The following is an 18263-nucleotide window of genomic DNA, read 5'->3' as shown; positions in this document are numbered from 1 at the left end:
CTTTTTAGAAATTCCACTTAGCAGTTTCTATACACGGGCACCTTCATGCAATTTTGATGTTAATTGTAATTATGGGTATTTTTGGTTTAATGAAAGAAAAACTAACAGTGATCACAGAAATAACTTGTATCTGACAAAAGTAAAAATAAATAAAATTTCTATGAAAGAGTACAAATAAAAGTACATAAAAAACATTTCTTTCCAACGATGCTTCAGCTGAATTTGGAATGAAAAAAAGAGAGAAAATCATGAAATAGGTCTGGAAAGAAATGATGGTACTCTTGAAAAAATTGTGAGTAAAGGGACATGTTACATTGTCCACTAATTAGCATCACAGGTGTCTACAATCTTGTAATCAGTCACTGTGCTGTATATAGGGCTACAGCTACTCACTGTGCTGTATATAGGGCTACAGCTACTCACTGTGCTGTATATAGGGCTACAGCCACTCACTGTGCTGTATATAGGCTACAGCTCCTCCCTGTGCTGTATATAGGTCTACAGTTACTTACTGTGGCGTATAAAGGGCTACAGCTACTCACTGTGCTGTATATAGGGCTATAGCTGCTCACTGTGCTGTATATAGGGCTACAGCTACTCAATGCGCTGTATATAGGGCTACTGCTGATCACTGTGCTCTATATAGGGCTACAGCTGCTCACTGTACTGTACATAGGGCTACAGCTTCTCGCCGTGATGTATATAGGGCTACAGCTTCTCACTGCAGCTACTCACTGTGCAGTTTGGTGACATGGTGTGTACCACTATATATATATATATATATATATATATATATATATATATATACACACTCACCGGCCACTTTATTAGGTACACCATGCTAGTAACGGGTTGGACCCACTTTTGCCTTCAGAACTGCCTCAATTCTTCGTGGCATAGATTCAACAAGGTGCTGGAAGCATTCCTCAGAGATTTTGGTCCATATTGACATGATGGCATCACACAGTTGCCGCAGATTTGTCGGCTGCACATCCATGATGCGAATCTCCCGTTCCACCACATCCCAAAGATGCTCTATTGGATTGAGATCTGGTGACTGTGGAGGCCATTTGAGTACAGTGAACTCATTGTCATGTTCAAGAAACCAGTCTGAGATGATTGCAGCTTTATGACATGGCGCATTATCCTGCTGAAAGTAGCCATCAGATGTTGGGTACATTGTGGTCATAAAGGGATGGACATGGTCAGCAACAAAACTCAGGTAGGCTGTGGCGTTGCAACGATGCTCAATTGGTACCAAGGGGCCCAAAGAGTGCCAAGAAAATATTCCCCTCGCCATGACACCACCACCACCAGCCTGAACCGTTGATACAAGGCAGGATGGATCCATGCTTTCATGTTGTTGACGCCAAATTCTGACCCTACCATCCGAATGTCGCAGCAGAAATTGAGACTCATCAAACCAGGCAACATTTTTCCAATCTTCTAGTGTCCAATTTCGATGAGCTTGTGCAAATTGTAGCCTCAGTTTCCTGTTCTTAGCTGAAAGGAGTGGCACCCGGTGTGGTCTTCTGCTGCTGTAGCCCATCTGCCTCAAAGTTCGACGTACTGTGCGTTCAGAGATGCTCTTCTGCCTACCTTGGTTGTAAAGGGTGGTGATTTGAGTCACTGTTGCCTTTCTATCAGCTCGGACCAGTCTGCCCATTCTCCTCTGACCTCTGGCATCAACAAGGCATTTCCGCCCACAGAACTGCTGCTCACTGGATGTTTTTTCTTTTTCGGACCATTCTCTTTAAACCCTAGAGATGGTTGTGCGTGAAAATCCCAGTAGATCAGCAGTTTCTGAAATACTCAGACCAGCCCTTCTGGCACCAACAACCATGCCACGTTCAAAGGCACTCAAATCACCTTTCTTCCCCATACTGATGCTCGGTTTGAACTTCAGGAGATTGTCCTGACCATGTCTACATGCCTAAATGCCGCCATGTGATTGGCTGATTAGAAATTAAGTGTTAACGAGCAGTTGGACAGGTGTACCTCATAAAGTGGCCGGTGAGTATATATATATATATATATATATATCTATATATATACAGGCATGTTAAAGGCAAAGGTTATTAGACCATCTCCAAGAAGCTTGATGTTCCAGTAACTGCAGTTGCACATATCATTCATAAATTTTAAGATCTATGGGACTGTAGCCAGCCTTCCTCGACAAGGCCGCAGGGGGAAAATTTCTAAGTTGATTAAAGATGAACATCAACCTCATGGAACATCTGTGTCAGTTCACACTGTCCGTCATTGTTTGAGCCCAGGTGGACTTAATAAGAGACAACCAAGGAGGACACCATTGCTGACAATGTTCACAGAAGGGAAAATGTAGCATATCTTGAAAAGAACACTGTCCCTTCTGTGAACCATGGAGGAGGCTCTGTTATGTTCTAGGGCTTCTTTGCATCTGGCACAGGGTGTCTTCAATCTGTGCAGGGTACAATCAAATCTCAAGACAATCAAGAGATTCTAGATAGAAATGTGCTGCCCAGTGCCAGAAAGCTTGGTCTCAGTCGCAGGTCATGGGTCTTGCAACACACAAACCCAAAACACACAGCTAAAAACAACCAAAAATGGCTAAGAGGAAAACATTGGACTATTCTGAAGGGGCCTACTATAAGCCCTCACCTAAATACTATTTAGCATCTTTGGAAGGAGCAGAAATATACCGCCTGGAAAAGGCACCCTTCACACCCCAGACACGTGTGTATGTGCTGTGCCAACTAAATGTAGAAGGGATTTTCCCTTGGGGGCTGGAGTAAGGGAAAAAAGAGTACATACTTAACAAGCATTGGCTCATCCAACTTGCTTCATCCAATGATTGACTTTCTCGAACCAGAAGACAGCTCAGGGTATGAAGTTTCCTTGAAAACTGAAGTGACATCCGTTGTCCGAGGCAGCTACTCATTGGGAAGAGTAGATGTCAAACCCCACCAAAATATATATTGATTTTCTACCATATGAGAAGGGCACCATTGTGGGCTCAGGGACTGGTAGGCAGGGTCTAAATCTGCTACAGAAAATGCATCATATACTGTAATACACTAGTATTACAGCATGTTGTATGATTGTTCAGGCCCCCTAAGGTTCAAGTACTCTAGACCAGAGGGTCTAAGAAAAAAAAAAAAAGATTTAAACCCCCCTGTCTCCGCAATAAAAGATCAAATCAGGCCCTGTCCCTAGACAGGAAATAAAAATCATCCGAGTTTTTCAGCCGAGTTTTTCAGCACAAAAAATGTGCTGAAAAGCCCAAACTCGGCTTATACTCGAGTGAAAAAAAAAAATAAAGGAAAAAACCCTCACCTCTCCGGCGCCCCGGCAGGTCCCTGTGACGTCGCAGGCTCTGTTGTCAGCGGCGGCCGCTGGAATACACATTGATGTCAGCGGCGGCTGCTGGAATAGTATTGTGTGTGCCGGATGCATCACACAGAAGACCTGCCGGAGAGGTGAGTTTTGTTTTTTTTTTAATCTAATGTCTGTATAACGGGACGGGGTAGGGGCTACATAATGCGGTCTTTTAGGTATAACAGATCGGGGGGGGGGGGGCGCCTGCATTACGGGGTAGGTGATGGTTATATACTGGTGCACGGGGGCTGGCAGGCTATACAAAGGTAGGGCATGGGCTAGATGGGTATATACTGGGGCACGGACTGGATGGCTATATACTGGGGCACGGACTGGATGGCTATATACTGGGGCAAGATGGCTATATACTGGGGCAGGGGGTGGATAGCTATATTCTGGGGCAGGGGCTGGCAGGTTATATACTGGGGCAGGGGCTGGCAGGTTATATACTACAGGGGCTGGATGGCTATGTACTGGGGTAGGGACTGGCAGGTTATATACTACAGGGGCTGGATGGCTGGGGGGGGGGGCTGTGACCAATGCATTTCCCACCCTCGGCTTATATTCGAGTCAATAGATTTTCCCAATTTTTGGTGGTAGAATTAGGGGCCTTGGCTTATACTCGGGTCGGCTTATACTCGAGTATATACGGTATATTGGATTTCACCATTTCCCAAAATGTCCGGTCTATCAAAATCTAAAAATGATTACTCCCGTAATGGAAAAAAATCTCAAAATTTCCGGTTTGGTTTCCAAAGTAGTTGTCCTAGGATCCTAAATTAGACATCCTTGTATGTTATAACATCAGTCCACTAAATATTCAAGCTCAAGATGAGAAGTTTTCACTGGTTTGCAAATTGTATTTCTCCCTTGTTCTACATTGTAGATGACGGCCCCATATATTTCCGTATATTTATTATCAATACATGAATTATCACTATATCAATCACTCAGTTTTATTACCAGTGTTCCTCAGGTTTGTAATTGGAGACCTGGTAGAATTGTATAACTTGCAAGAATTTGTACAATCCTATTGACTGTTCTTTATTTGCAAGTTCACATGGTGGTTTATTACATGGCGTCTGTTGCTTCTGTGGTGCGCTGCTGGTGGGTACCCGGAGCCATGGGGGCTTAGCCTTCCACAATGGGCACTGTGGGGCTGCTGGGTCTTGGTCCATGCTGGCGCCATGTTGCAGCAATTGTAGACACCATATGGGACCCACTAAAGGGAGGGCATTATAGTGGGCTTATGCAATTTGATCAAAACCTTGAGTTTGGTTTATCAATGTAGTCTCCCGGCAATAGATCCTTGTATGATGTGTGTATGTCCAGAGCTTTCTCTCTCTTATTGTTGGTAACCACACATTGATACTTAGGATTTCAGCCACCACCTCTGCCAGTAACGTAAATCCCCAGACTAAGCCTTTCTGAGTTTTTAGTGATTACGTTGTTTTTCTATGTTATTATTTCCTGTCTATTATAAATGCATACATAGCATAAACAGACGTGAGGTCTTGTTTTATTTGGGATTTGCTACTTCTGCTTCTTCTGTTCCCTCTGAAATCCAGTGACTCAACAAGCTTAAGGATAGGAGGTCAAATGTGCCTTTGTTGAATAACAGGGTTTAATTGCCAGAAACAATAGCAAAACATGTCAAGTGGATTAAAGAGCAACACGAATTGACACTCGGGGGAACTCATTCTGAAACAACCACTTTACAGTTTATTGAGGAGAGGGAATACAGATGTACTCTGAGAAACTAGTGGATATGCCTGAAAGACCCACAATTTACCGGCAAAAGTACACACTGTTAGAAACCTCGGGGAAAGACAAACTGTTCTTATGGAGGATATCTTGGACATTATGAATGTCAACAAGTTGTCCTTCTACCTTAATCAATGAAAGGGATGTAATGCTGCCCCTGCAAAGTTCTGTAAAGTATAAAATTAATTATTATAATTTACAGGAAAGCTATCAAAATGCATAATGATAAACCAGGGACACTTACTACTAGATCCGGGCACTGTTATCCATGGCCTCCTTCCTTCTAAAGTCATCTGTTATGATTCTGCTAATGGGCAGAATTATCACTATTTCAATCACTCAATTATATGGCCATGTTTGTAATTCAAGAACTGGTACGAATGTATAATTTGCAAGAAAATGTATTTTGTACACTCCTATTAACTGTTCTTTATTTTAAGCTTTACAAGGGAGGTGAAGAAGTAGAAGGAACACTTGGTCCTTGTACCTTTGGGGCCTTAACTGGCACAGGGTCACTAATCAGTTTTATAATTGGCTCATGGTAACTACACATTGATAATCCATTGATCGTGCAGACCGCCTCCAAGCTGCAGCTTTGCGGGCTGTTACACTGTCTTCCTCAGCACTCCCGCCTCCTTCTCCCTGCTCAAAGCAGCAGAGAAAGTTTCAGCAGGGGGGGTCACTTTTATACAGCTTAATAGCTTGTAAAGCTACAGTACGGAGAGGCTGTGATAACACCCCACCAGGGGGGCTTCAGGCTCGTTAGCGTAATTTGATATGATATAATTTGATACAATTTGATTTTAGAAGAAAAAAAGGGCCAGTGATAACAAATATTAGAAGATTACTGCAGTCAAGGTGCCTGGATCTAAGATTCAATGCCTCTGGTTTATCATGTTGTTTTGATGGTAGATTTACTTTAAAGGCCTTTCCATATGATATTACTAGTTGATTGTGAGGGCAAAACACCTGGCACCTGCACAGATCATGGTTTCCATAGAACTCCATAGTCTGTCCATGCCCGCTGTATACATGGCCCTCATTTAGGTAACTAAAGGGAGGTAGGACAGATGCTACACTGTGGACCCTGATGTCTCCTTCCTACTCCGCTCATAGTACACAAAGCTGATGGGTGGGTTGCCAGGTGCGCACCATACACGAATCACCATTTATTCATTGTTTAGGGTGGGGGTGCAGTCACATGCTTCGCTTAGAAATACAATGCCAGCACAAGGGGGAGGGATTTAGCCAGATCACATATGTATTTCCATGGAAAACATGCAATTGGTACTCAGCAACCGGAGTCTTGTATTTAAACAATGCAGGTGCTGGTTACAGATCACATGCGTTTCATTGAAAGACACCGGATGCTGTTTACCAATCTAATGTGTTGCCAGGGAATCACATATTGATCTGGCCGAGGCCCGTCCCTGTGCACTTACATTACGCTTCTAAGTGCAATGCAAGCACCACGTGTCACTGCGCCGTAGGACAACCAGTCTAACTAGGGGAGGTTGGGGTTCAACTAAAAGCATTGGCTATGTTGATCAAAAGCAATGAACAGTGGCGTAACTAGAAGCTGGTGGGCCCCTGTGCAAAGTCTGTGCCAGGCCCCCAGCTATAATGTATATGGTTTATAGTAATAGTCTTCTCATATGGGAAAGTAACATCATAAGGGCCCCTTAAACCTTTTGGACCCGGGTGCGATCGCAACCTCTGCACCCCCTCAAGTTACGCCCCTGGTAATGAGGCTTTTTATAGAACTGAGATAACTTCATCTGGTCCAAAGTGTTCCAGACCAACTCGAAATACACTTTAAAAAGGTCGGAAACCACAGATTCTTCTAATGCGTTGTAGGTCCTTCTGTTAAGTGTCATTTCACATTTCGCAATCCTTTGTTCTGGTTTATGTGCTTCAAATTTTAAAACAAGACCTTTTTTTTTCTTTTTTTTTTTATCAAGGCTTATAAGATTCCATATTCCATCTTATTCCATAATTAGAAGATATTACCGTATGACAGTAGGTATGTATAGGGCAAATTCTCCATTGGCCTAGGAGTATGCAGGTCATACAGCGTCACTTCCATGCTGCTAGGCCTCGCATTGGTAACCAGGCTCACGGCTAAGACCTAAAGTTTGTATCTGTAGAAAGAGCTGTAATGAATAAATAATACAGAGCCTAAAGTCTGAACTTTCTATTACACCATGACTAAAAAAATGAGGAGTCATTACATGAAGTCATCTGGAGCTCCATGCTTAGGTCATCTTGACTCCTTCAATCAGATGGAATGAAATGGAAAAAAAAATAAACACCCTTTATAAAAACACTCGTAGTGCCTGAGATTATGTGCTTCACATGTTCCTGGATGGTCTATTAAACCCAGGCTGGCCGGGACTGTTTTGTGTTAAGCTTCCCTCCAGGAGCAGAGTGTGCCGCAATCTCTGTCCTCCGCACGGCCGGCCATCAGTCTCTGGTTGACATTATATATTCTGTAAAATGGAAATTTGGAGATAAGCCTCCATTAATTTGTCAGGGATCTCACACAGACACTTACTTTATCCTTCTTTAGAGCAGCACTTTTGCTTTTAATCATTAATGGTTGAATAACAATGAAACACAAGTCAATGACACCGCGCCACGTCCCGCTCTGATGTACTGCTCACTGTAACATGATAATGAGGTCAAAGGAATAAAAAGGGAATGATTTATTTCTCTTACATGCAGACTCTTATGGGATTTTTTTTTGTATAGTTATAGTCTAGCACCCGCTACTACCCTTCATCTGAAATAGTCTCCTATCCTAAGGAAAGGTCATTGATTTTAAAGACTGGAATACAAATGTAAGTTTTATATATTTTTTTAAAGGGATAACCTTTATGGTATTTATTTATTTTTTGTGGTTGGTCTGTGAGATTTGGCCAGAGCACAGTTTTTTTTTCACAGACCATGATGGTGAGCAGCGAGCTTTAGTCCTCATACATACGACTGTGTGGGGTACGTGCCATTGTTTATGGGCAGGATGAGCTCCACTTACCCCACAGTCCAAGAGACTACCCGCAGGAATAGGGTGGAATGGTTGGCGACTGGGTTGTGAGTTAGAGCGGTTTGAGGCCTTCAAATGAGTTTGAAAAACTAACCTTAATGTCTCTCGCAGTTCCTGTGTCGACTCATACTTGGTTACCACTACTTGTTGGTCACATCCCATTGAGTGATTGGTCGAGTGGGCACTTCCTGTGTGCACGGATAAGATCACCAATAAGAGATCATTGGGGGAAGTGTTAGTCATCAAAACTGGCACAGCCGACGATAAATTAAGGAGTTATGCCTCTTATGTTTGTAGCCTATTCTGGTACAAATAAAAATGTTTAGGTTTTTTTTTAATTTTTCTTTGCACCAGAATCTGTCCAGACATCAACAATAATACATTGTATGTAGTAAGTTCATAATCTCCTCTAGTGGTAAGGTTGTAGGAAGGAAGCAGGAGTTTTTATAACATGGAGCTCCCTTACTACAGTAACGACATGTACCGCCAACTAGTTGCAAACCTTTGCAGCCACGTCTTCACTGACTCCCATGTAGAGATGAGCAAATCAGTTCGTTGCTTTGCAGATTCAGTACAAATCAGCCATTATTTTTTAGACACCAAATCAAATTCATTTTTTTTCCCCTGAGTTGCTTTGGACATATCTTTTGAAACGGTGGCTAGCTACTGCAGTCATATATCACAGAGGGGAATGGGCGACCATCTTTGATCATCTTTTCACAGTCCTGTAGCTACTACCAACACATAGATACAGTTGCACAGATCTCCAGGGCTGCCACGCTACACTGCAGGCAGGTTTGTATAGTCAGAACTATGCTCATAGTGCTGTCCTTTTGTTGCCAATTAACTCATTTTTAATCCAGGCCTAAAAATCTTACTTTGTCGGGAGTTATACAGCAACAAAAAATAGTCATCCATTTCTCTTAGTGGATATAGCAGTGTGTGGTCGTTGTTATCTGTGCTGAGCATCTTTTATCTCCTTGATAAATCCTTAATAAAAAGCTGAACCTCTCTAACATTACGCACATTAATGCAGTGGAGGCCTCTCTATCAGTGTGTCATATGGTCATGATTGTGAAATCCATCATGTATACGGCGGCCATGAGTGATTCATTACCGCACGCTGTCCATTATACACTTGCAGCTCATCTGTTCGCTCTCCAGTTGATTTTTTTTCCTGCAATTAAATGGTTTACATTTTCCAGTCTGTCTGTAGGCACCTCTGCTGATACGGGTCATGATGTGCAGTCATGTAATCCATACTGATGCATCAGGGAACTTGAAGAATATCATTTCCTCAATATAAAAGTCATTGTTCAAAGTTATGTCTAGACCCTGAAAATTCCAGTGTTGTATCACATGCAATCATGCAAAAGTAAGACTTTTACAGATGTAAATACCTTTTTTTATTAATATCCAGGCTTCTTTGAGCCTTGATAAATTGCAAAAAATTGTCCATTTAAGTGGCTAAAGGGGAAGCGTTACCGCAGATGACAATATCTTGGGCTCTAGGACCATGCTCCAAGATAAGAGTTCTGTGAGCTACAAAGCCGGATATATATGGCCAATCAAAGAAATAGGAGGGAACTGGATCTTTATCCACAGCTTGTATTCCCAGCTATGTATTTTAAACTGCCTGTGTCTCTGGTTCTGTAGCTCAAAGAACCCCAATCCTGATGCAATTGCAAGGATGAGATTCTTCTGTTTAAGAAGACACCATGCACCCAAGATAGTAATGTCTGAAGTGATACTCTCGGGCAAATGACTTTTCTCTGCTCATTTTCACATGACTTTGGATTTTTTTATAGGAAAGCAGCCTAAATTTCACATAACATGAACATTTCATACCCTACCTAAAAGGGGGGACAGTATAGTGTGGTAACTATTAATGACACTGCCCCTTTTAAGGGGAAAGAAGATTTTGTTAATTTACACTTTGTTTTTTTTTTATCAAACTTTGTACCTTTTTGACTTATTTTATGTATTTTTCTGTTCTGTGGAATAATTGGCTAATAATTTGAGAAATTGAGCAGTGTGTCGATACACCCTATAGAACATATACATAGGGTGGCCAGCCATTCCCGATATTGTCAAGTGATAGAAAGCCGGGCCCCATTGCCCGGTAACCTACTTAAGAACACTGGACTTACATACGACCCCTAGTTACAAACGGACCTCTGGATATTGGTAATTTATTGTACTTTAGTCCTAGGCTACACTGATCAGCTGTAACAGTTATCATAGGTGTCTGTAATGAAGCTTTAATGTTAATCCTGATTCTTATGACAACCCAACATTTTTAAAATCCAATTGTCACAGAGACTAAAAAAGTTCTGGGATTACAATGATAAAATATACAGTTCCGACTTACATACAAATTCAACTTAAGAACAAACCTACAGACCCTATCTTGTATGTAACCCGGGGACTGCCTGTATAGGGGAAAGCGACCGCTTTAAGCACAATTTAAATATTTCAATTGTGAATTAAATACTTCAGTCAAGAAACAAACCTAAACTATATATGGTAACATTGAAAGGCACTGGAGTATGGTGCTGCTGTAGGAGTGTTGTGCCCTCAGTAAATCTCCCAGCCTGTCATTACCATTCACATTGGAGAGACAACAGTGGATGACAGGCCTCATCAGCTGAATAAACATAGGATGATGCAGCTGATGAGTGCTAGGCCCCTGCCAGGCTGAGACATGATGGAGGAGTGATTGGCGGCCCTCACTACTGTTTACAAAGCTCCAAATTGCTGGAGTAATTAAATAACCCAGAATGTCATCAGAAGAGCTGAATCCTTGCAACCAAAAGCTTTGCGCTCTACGTATAGTTACCACATTGGGTCACTGCTATTAACCATTTTAATATAAGTTTAATGAATCGATCGAAAATTATTCAGTTACCATTCATGGCTCCACACTCTTTCCAGTCTCAAAAGTCATCTTTTGCCTTATCCTTTAAAGGGGTATTCCCATCTGGACAGTCACATTTAATTAAATCCATTTGCCATATGTAAACAATTTTTCAATTAGATGTTATTAAAAAAAATGTTCCTGTGTGAAGATAATTTCTCATAAATGTAGTCATGTTGACCCTTAGAAACGAGATAGCTTCCTCGGATACGACCACCTTACATTTTGGCACCAGTGGCCAGACATGCGCTATTGAGCCCTGCCTGTCCACATGGATTCAGCGTTCATTACTACAGGACGGCTGTGGGACCTGCAGTAACTCCTGGATATTTCATATTCAGAAACTTTTTGTTTCCTTGTGCAATCCCTCCAGCAGAGGTGGCCGTATCCAAGTACATAGTCCTTCACACTGGAACATTCTTTTTAATAACATCTAATTGAAGAAATGTATATATATATATGGCAGATTCATGAAACTGAATGTAGGCACTTTAAGCCTCACATACTACAACCTGCCGCCTCCATCTCTAGAACATTTATTGAATTCATCCTTCCTCAACTCAAAATCTACAAATTACTATCATATATACTCGTGTATAAGCCGAGACCTACGGGGGGCGTCGGAAAGGTGAGTACAGTGTTAATTTTTTTTTTTTACTACACGGGGGCAGCCTGGCTATATACTATGGGGCTGGCAGGGTATAAAGTACAGGGGGCTTGCAGACTATATACTACAGAGGGCTGGCTATATACAACAGGGGGCTGGCTATATACTGCAGGGGGCTGGCAGGCTATATACTGCAGGGGCTGGCAGGCTATATACTGCAGGGGGCTGGCAGGCTATATACTAGGGGGCTTGCAGACTATATACTACAGAGGGCTGGCTATATACAACAGGGGGCTGGCTATATACTGCAGGGGCTGGCAGGCTATATACTGCAGGGGCTGGCAGGCTATATACTGCAGGGGCTGGCAGGCTATATACTGCAGGGGGCTGGCAGGCTATATACTAGGGGGCTTGCAGACTATATACTACAGAGGGCTGGCTATATACAACAGGGCGCTGGCTATATACTGCAGGGGGCTGGCAGGCTATATACTGCAGGGGCTGGTAGGCTATATACTGCAGGGGCTGGCAGGCTATATACTGCAGGGGGCTGGCAAGCTATATACTGCAGGGGGCTGGCAGGCTATATACTCCAGGGGGCTGGCAGGCTATATACTATAGGGGGCTGGCAGGCTACATACTATAGGGGGCTGGCAGGCTACATACTATAGGGGGCTGGCTGGCTACATACTACAGGGGGCTGGCTGGCTATATACTACAGGGGGGCTGGCTGGCTATATACTACAGGGGGCTGGCTGGCTATATACTACAAGGGGCTTGCAGGCTATATTGGAGAGGCTGTAACCAATGCATTTCCCACCTTCGGCGTATACTGGAGTCAATAGGTTTTCACAGTTTTATGTGTTAAAATTAGGTAGCTCGGCTTATCCTTGGTCGGTTTATACTAGAGTATATATGGTAATCGGTGCTCTCATATCTCCTGCTTGGACTACTGCAATATTCTTTTGTGAGGTCTCCCAGCAAACTTCAATCCTCTGCTTCCCGGCTAATCCATCTGCCCCTCGTTTCTTTAAAATACTAACCATGACTTACAAAGCTGGACACGTAAATTAGAAACCCCAACATGGGACAGACTTATGAAACTGTTTGTGATAGAAATCTGACAAAATTTGCACCACAAATCTTTCTTTTCGACACTGGATTTGTCCTCAGTTTAAGCAGGCATCATTTAAGTTGCAACAAAAATGAAAATTTTTTTTGGGGGGGGGGGGGCTATACAGTCCAAAACTACGCCACATTTTTCAGTGTCTAGAACCAGTGTAATTAATTTCTGAGCCCCATTTTCCGAAAAAAAAGGTCCATGTTTCATCGAACGTCATCAGTTTTTGCAAATGCACAAGAAATAGAAATGGAAAGCTTGTTCCTGTGGCAAAGCCGCAGATCCGCTGAACAAATGGATACTTACTTCTGGGTTTCCATGCATAAAACAGCAGATTCTTTGGATGTGAGACATCATCTTATCAAATTTGGGGGAGGGACATGTATATTAATTGTACAATGCAGACAAACCATTTATTGCAAGTTGTATTTTTCAAGAAAGCAGGAGAATTTAAGAAACATAATCTCATTGTTTTTCACACTTTTTGCTTTACGGTAGAGCTTCCGGTAAATTAATAATTTATTTTGGGTATGTCACGCCGACGTCTAGAATATTAGGGGGCAACTAAATATTTTCACAAAAAGCCACTGAGAAAGGTGCAGCATCAAAACTGCACTGCATTGTTTGGCTGCAGGAAAAAATACATTATCTAGGATTATGAAATTTAATCTACATTGGAAATGGACACGCTGCAGATCTGAAAAAAATTGTGTAAATTGTGTGTAAATTTGATGAAATCTGGTCAATTTACAGGAGCTGCATTCCGGTCACAGTAATCTACCTTTATACCTAAAATTCATGTTTAATTGTCTAGTACACAACACATTTTAAGCAGAACCATCCACTGGTGCACATACTGCCTACTATCCGGTTCACATGGTGATACTCTCTCGGCTCTCGCTGGCCTTGCCTTCTGCATTACCCACCATGGAGTACGGACACTTGCATTAAGCAGTCTCTGGCTACAGCTTCTACATTTTCTCTTCCTCACAGTACGGCTCTGTACCCGTGATTGAACTTTCTGACACCATCCCCGCTCTCTTTTTGTCTCTTCATTGAGCCGCGCTCTCTCCCGCTGCGACCAGCAGACATTGGGGCATTTCTGTCTTGTATTGCCTTTGTGTGCTCATTAAAAAAGAATCAGAAAATCTATTGAGTGCACGTTTAATGTAACACAGATGTGAGACGCACTAGGGTTCACTCTGCTTTTCAAATTTTCAACTTTTTTTTTTTTTTTTTTGAGATTCATCAGTGTTTCTTATTATTTACAGAAAGAAACTTGAGACAGCGGAACAGACTGTAGTTTTATAAGGAAAAAAAATGCAAAAAAAAACATCTCATAGTGTGGAATGTGGCTTGTCTTCCAGACCAAACCAACCAGTTTGGCAGACACATGATGGACTGTGACAATCATCGCTGTTCAGTCTAACACTTGGAGAAATAAGTGTAAAACCCCATTACACTTGAGGGTCCTTAGTGACAAATTGTATTACCAAGTTGAATGTTATGCTACTAGGAGTTGCTGGATACAGAAGTATCTTTGTTCTCAGACCTGATTTTTCCCTCTCCCCTATTTCCTCTGTATACATTACTTTTAACTTAATACAAAAAAAAAAAAAAAAAATCTGGAGCCTGGTGAACTTGATTCCATATGCAAGAATATATTTTATGGCCTTTTCTTCTGAATCAATAGGACGGAGAAAGAGAGAGAGTTACATTTCATTGAGAGGGATCTTTGTTCTCGATTTTGCGTTGGATTAATGTCATATTTGCCAGTAGTAAAAGCCAGTTATGGAAACGCTTGAGTATGTGTTGGGTGGATTTTCTTTTTATATCTTGGCTCTGATCGTTTTAAGGTACAAAATCTTGGCATTTTTTTACAGCAGAGTCTTGGAATTTTCTCCAGGTCTTTTTAAAACAATCTCCAGTCTGTTGATGTCCACCATTGAGTGCATTGGTAGTTATTTCTTGGTACATGTTATATTTATATTTCTAAACATTTGTCTTTTGTAGAATGCAAATTCAGAGAGAAAGAAGGCCACGTTGCTGCACAAGTCCTCAGGGTCTTCTTCCTAGATATTCTGAAACCCAAGCTGAAGGACAGGAGCAGTTGTTCCGGCTGACAGATAGCATCCAGGATGAGTTGTAAGTACCATAGATCTTTATCTGTTAAATGGTTCTAATCTTTTCTGCTTGTTTTTAGTTGGCCTTGTCACCCTTGTGATGCTGACATATTAAAAGCATGGCTGATAACTTCCACAATCCGGGATGTAACTGTAGGTTAAACGGCATTCCTGTGCAATGTCTAGTGGAAAAGACCTGCCAAAATAGACTTTTTACCACCAGTTTTGTAACAGGCCAGGGAACGGTGTTTATGATGCATGCTACATGTTGACTGATGGTGTACTAACCTATCTTAATGTGAAGTAATATATTCAGAATACTATGTTCACTGTATACAGAATTTGAAAAATTACTATTTTCAAAGCACTTACATGATTAAATGAGATTCATGTTGGGGGAACACTCAACCCACTTTTATGAACATGCACACATGGCTTGGTTGAGTATGCAGGTTTATTAGGGAGAAACATAGGGGATGTCAGAATCCTCTGAAAGTGACTTATTTCCTGTAGAAACACAGCACTGGGCATATGGAAAGACATGGATAGTACTTCTAAGGTTATGTTCACACCTACATTCCTCTTGGCAGGACATGCTGGATTTTGTCATCAAGTGGTTAGCTCCAGTGCTCTTCTCTGGTTGACATTTTTATACTTGTACTTTCTAGTTTCATTGCTGTGGAACACATAGACAGCTACTGCGTGCTCATCTCATCCAAGGCTGTCTACTTTCTGAAATGGGGCGAGTATGTGGACCGCGACGCCATCTTTTTGGAAATTAAGTACGATGATCTCTATCACTGTCTGGTTTCAAAGGATCATGGGAAAATTTATGTTCAATTAACTAAGAAAGCTGAAACAACAAGTAGTGGAATAGCGATACCAGGCCCATCACACCAGAAACCCATGGTAAGAGGTTATTTCTACGGACTGAAAGCAACTGTGCTGTTGCCCGTGAAGCAAATGTGCATCCAGGCGCAGAAACAGGCATGCCTGTGTCCACTTGCGTGCCCCTTTTTGCTTTTTTATGCCTTTCTATGGGGAATAGCAATCATTGCTTAAAGGGATGGTGCTGGGTGGTGTAAAAATCAGAAAACAAGATTCACCAAAAAATACTAATTTACATAAATGTTAAAAAAAAAAGTCATTAAAGGGGTTTTCCCACAAAGACAAGTTAGGCCCTATCCACAGCACTGTAGCTAACACAATTCTAGTTTGCGAGCCAGTACACCCCCTTAAAATGCCATAAGAACATAGAAAATAGGAGTTATACATTGGGAAAATGTTGTTTTTAAGCTTGGCCTTGGTCATGACTTATATTGGGGAGAAGTCTCTTTTCACAGGGGGCAGGGTTGCAATACCTAGTGTAGCATTGTGCAAAATTTAGCTGCTAATGTTTATTTTTGGCTTTTTTTTTTTTTTGTCAGGTCCATGTAAAATCTGAAGCTCTTGCTGTGAAAATATCCCAAGAGATAAATTATGCAAAAAGCCTGTACTACGAGCAGCAGCTGATGTTACGACAAACAGAGGAACAAGAGACCTTGGACCTGAACTATTAAGAAGCACAGTCCTCCAAGCATCGCTCTGCCAGGTTCACACCGACACATACTCTCCTGTAACATACAGGCGTATAAATATGTTGCCGTGTGAATATGTAAACATATACAAGCATATACATTCAGTACTACTATTGTGTGACGAACACTACTGCCTTTCCTGTATACTGAAGTGGGGGGATAATTTATATGGTGGGTAATTACTATTTAATATGGTATATAATTATAAATAGATGCATTTGAAGCAATTTTCAACAAATATCTTTATTTTGCTAAATGTGTAAATATGTACATCTGTGCTATGATGTAAATATGAGGATATGAAGGTCGGTCTGCGTAACGTGACATATTTGTTTATATTGCGGATAGAACTTATTTGATAACTTGCACTAGACCTACACGTCTCTGCAGCGCGGCACGTCTCGCCCTCCGTGACTGCTTACATACTGAATGTCCTATATAATTGTGTCTATGATATTGTATCTGGTGTGTATCCTAAACCAGCACACAATAAAGACTGATGTTTTATATACCAGGAAACTGGATGATCCTTGAATAGATGCTACCACTAAGTGCAAGGTGGAATTAACTTATTTAGTTATTATAGGACAACTGATAATGATGTATGTTTTGTAGGGGAAATAAGTGCAAATTTATCTGCCATGCTCGGCAATCTCCATCAGCTCCATAGAGATGAATGAAGCAGAACAGACATGCGCTGCCATCTGCTCCATTCATCTCGGGGAGCGACAAGGGGTCAGGCGGAGGTTTGGTGTTTAAACCTCTTTAAAGGATCAAGCATTTTCAAATGCAACATGTTTACCCCCTATATATATATATATTACATCTGTTGTCGAGGGAAAGTCTAAAAAACAACCAATGGACGACTTGCCACACCAAAATTATCAGGTGTGGGTAAACATTCCCTTAATTTGTATAGGGACCCTTTGCAATGTTTTTGTACAATTGAGTAGTAATGTAGATTTGTACCGTGTTGGCCATGGAGCACAGAATTTTCTGTTTCATGCATAACATCATGTCTGACAAAGAGAACTAGTATTCTCAAAAGCTCACGATCAAATATACTCATTTAGCCTCAAAAAGGTATCGCCTGACTTCTTCACTCTTTTTGTTTGTATAATTGAATCCTTTTGGTGCCAAAGTTTTATACCATACTGAGGACAGCAGATCCAGGTGTACAGGTAGACTAAAAAGAGAGAAAAGACATGGGGCAGCCTCTGTGGGATGCAAATAAAGAAGTAATTAACTCAATAAGGTAAACTGTGTTTTTCCTATATGGAATGAAATGCCATATAGGAATAACAAATGTGGCTGCTGCCGGTTGACACCCTCCATGGCACCATATACAGGTCTTATTGTGGATGTTTTAAAAAAACACCCACTACCAGGTATGTAGGGTCTCTTTGTCATGCTGCCTTTTGTATTACAATACTGGATGGTGGTGGGAGTCCAAATCCTTTTTTATATATAGTGCCATTGTCATGCGTTTCAAGTCTGCACTAGCTGCTTCATCAGACCACCTATACACTGATATTCAAAAGATAAGTACAGCACCAAATACTTACAGGCATCAATGGCTATAAGTCTCTTCACACCTACAAGGCATCCTTAATTGGCAAAGTCTCTGAAAGGACAATTCTTACTTTCCAACCCAAATACTTACATCACAGGGGCTATTTCACTATAGTTGTGAGATTTCTTATCCTTATATACAATTATAATTGATGCCCTCATAAAAGAATCCATACAGAATAT

At 41.5% G+C, this 18263-nt stretch overlaps 1 protein-coding gene across 2 annotated transcripts in view; it reads left to right on the top strand.

Annotated features, from left to right (window-relative positions):
* Positions 1-17019, top strand: part of VPS13D (vacuolar protein sorting 13 homolog D) — a 134391-nt gene extending 117372 nt beyond the window's left edge. For both annotated transcript variants that reach the window (XM_072156176.1, XM_072156175.1), the window contains 3 exons: positions 14822-14953; positions 15600-15840; positions 16359-17019. In XM_072156176.1, coding sequence (XP_072012277.1) covers positions 14822-14953; positions 15600-15840; positions 16359-16490 — 505 coding nt within the window. In that variant the 3' untranslated portion in view covers positions 16491-17019. The remainder of the gene's footprint in view (positions 1-14821; positions 14954-15599; positions 15841-16358) is intronic.
* The last annotated feature ends 1244 nt before the right edge of the window (positions 17020-18263 follow it).

The sequence above is a fragment of the Engystomops pustulosus genome, chromosome 6, assembly GCF_040894005.1.
Source record: "Engystomops pustulosus chromosome 6, aEngPut4.maternal, whole genome shotgun sequence".
In the NCBI taxonomy this organism is placed as follows: Eukaryota; Metazoa; Chordata; class Amphibia; order Anura; family Leptodactylidae; genus Engystomops; species Engystomops pustulosus.
This window is presented reverse-complemented; position numbering and strand designations above follow the sequence as displayed.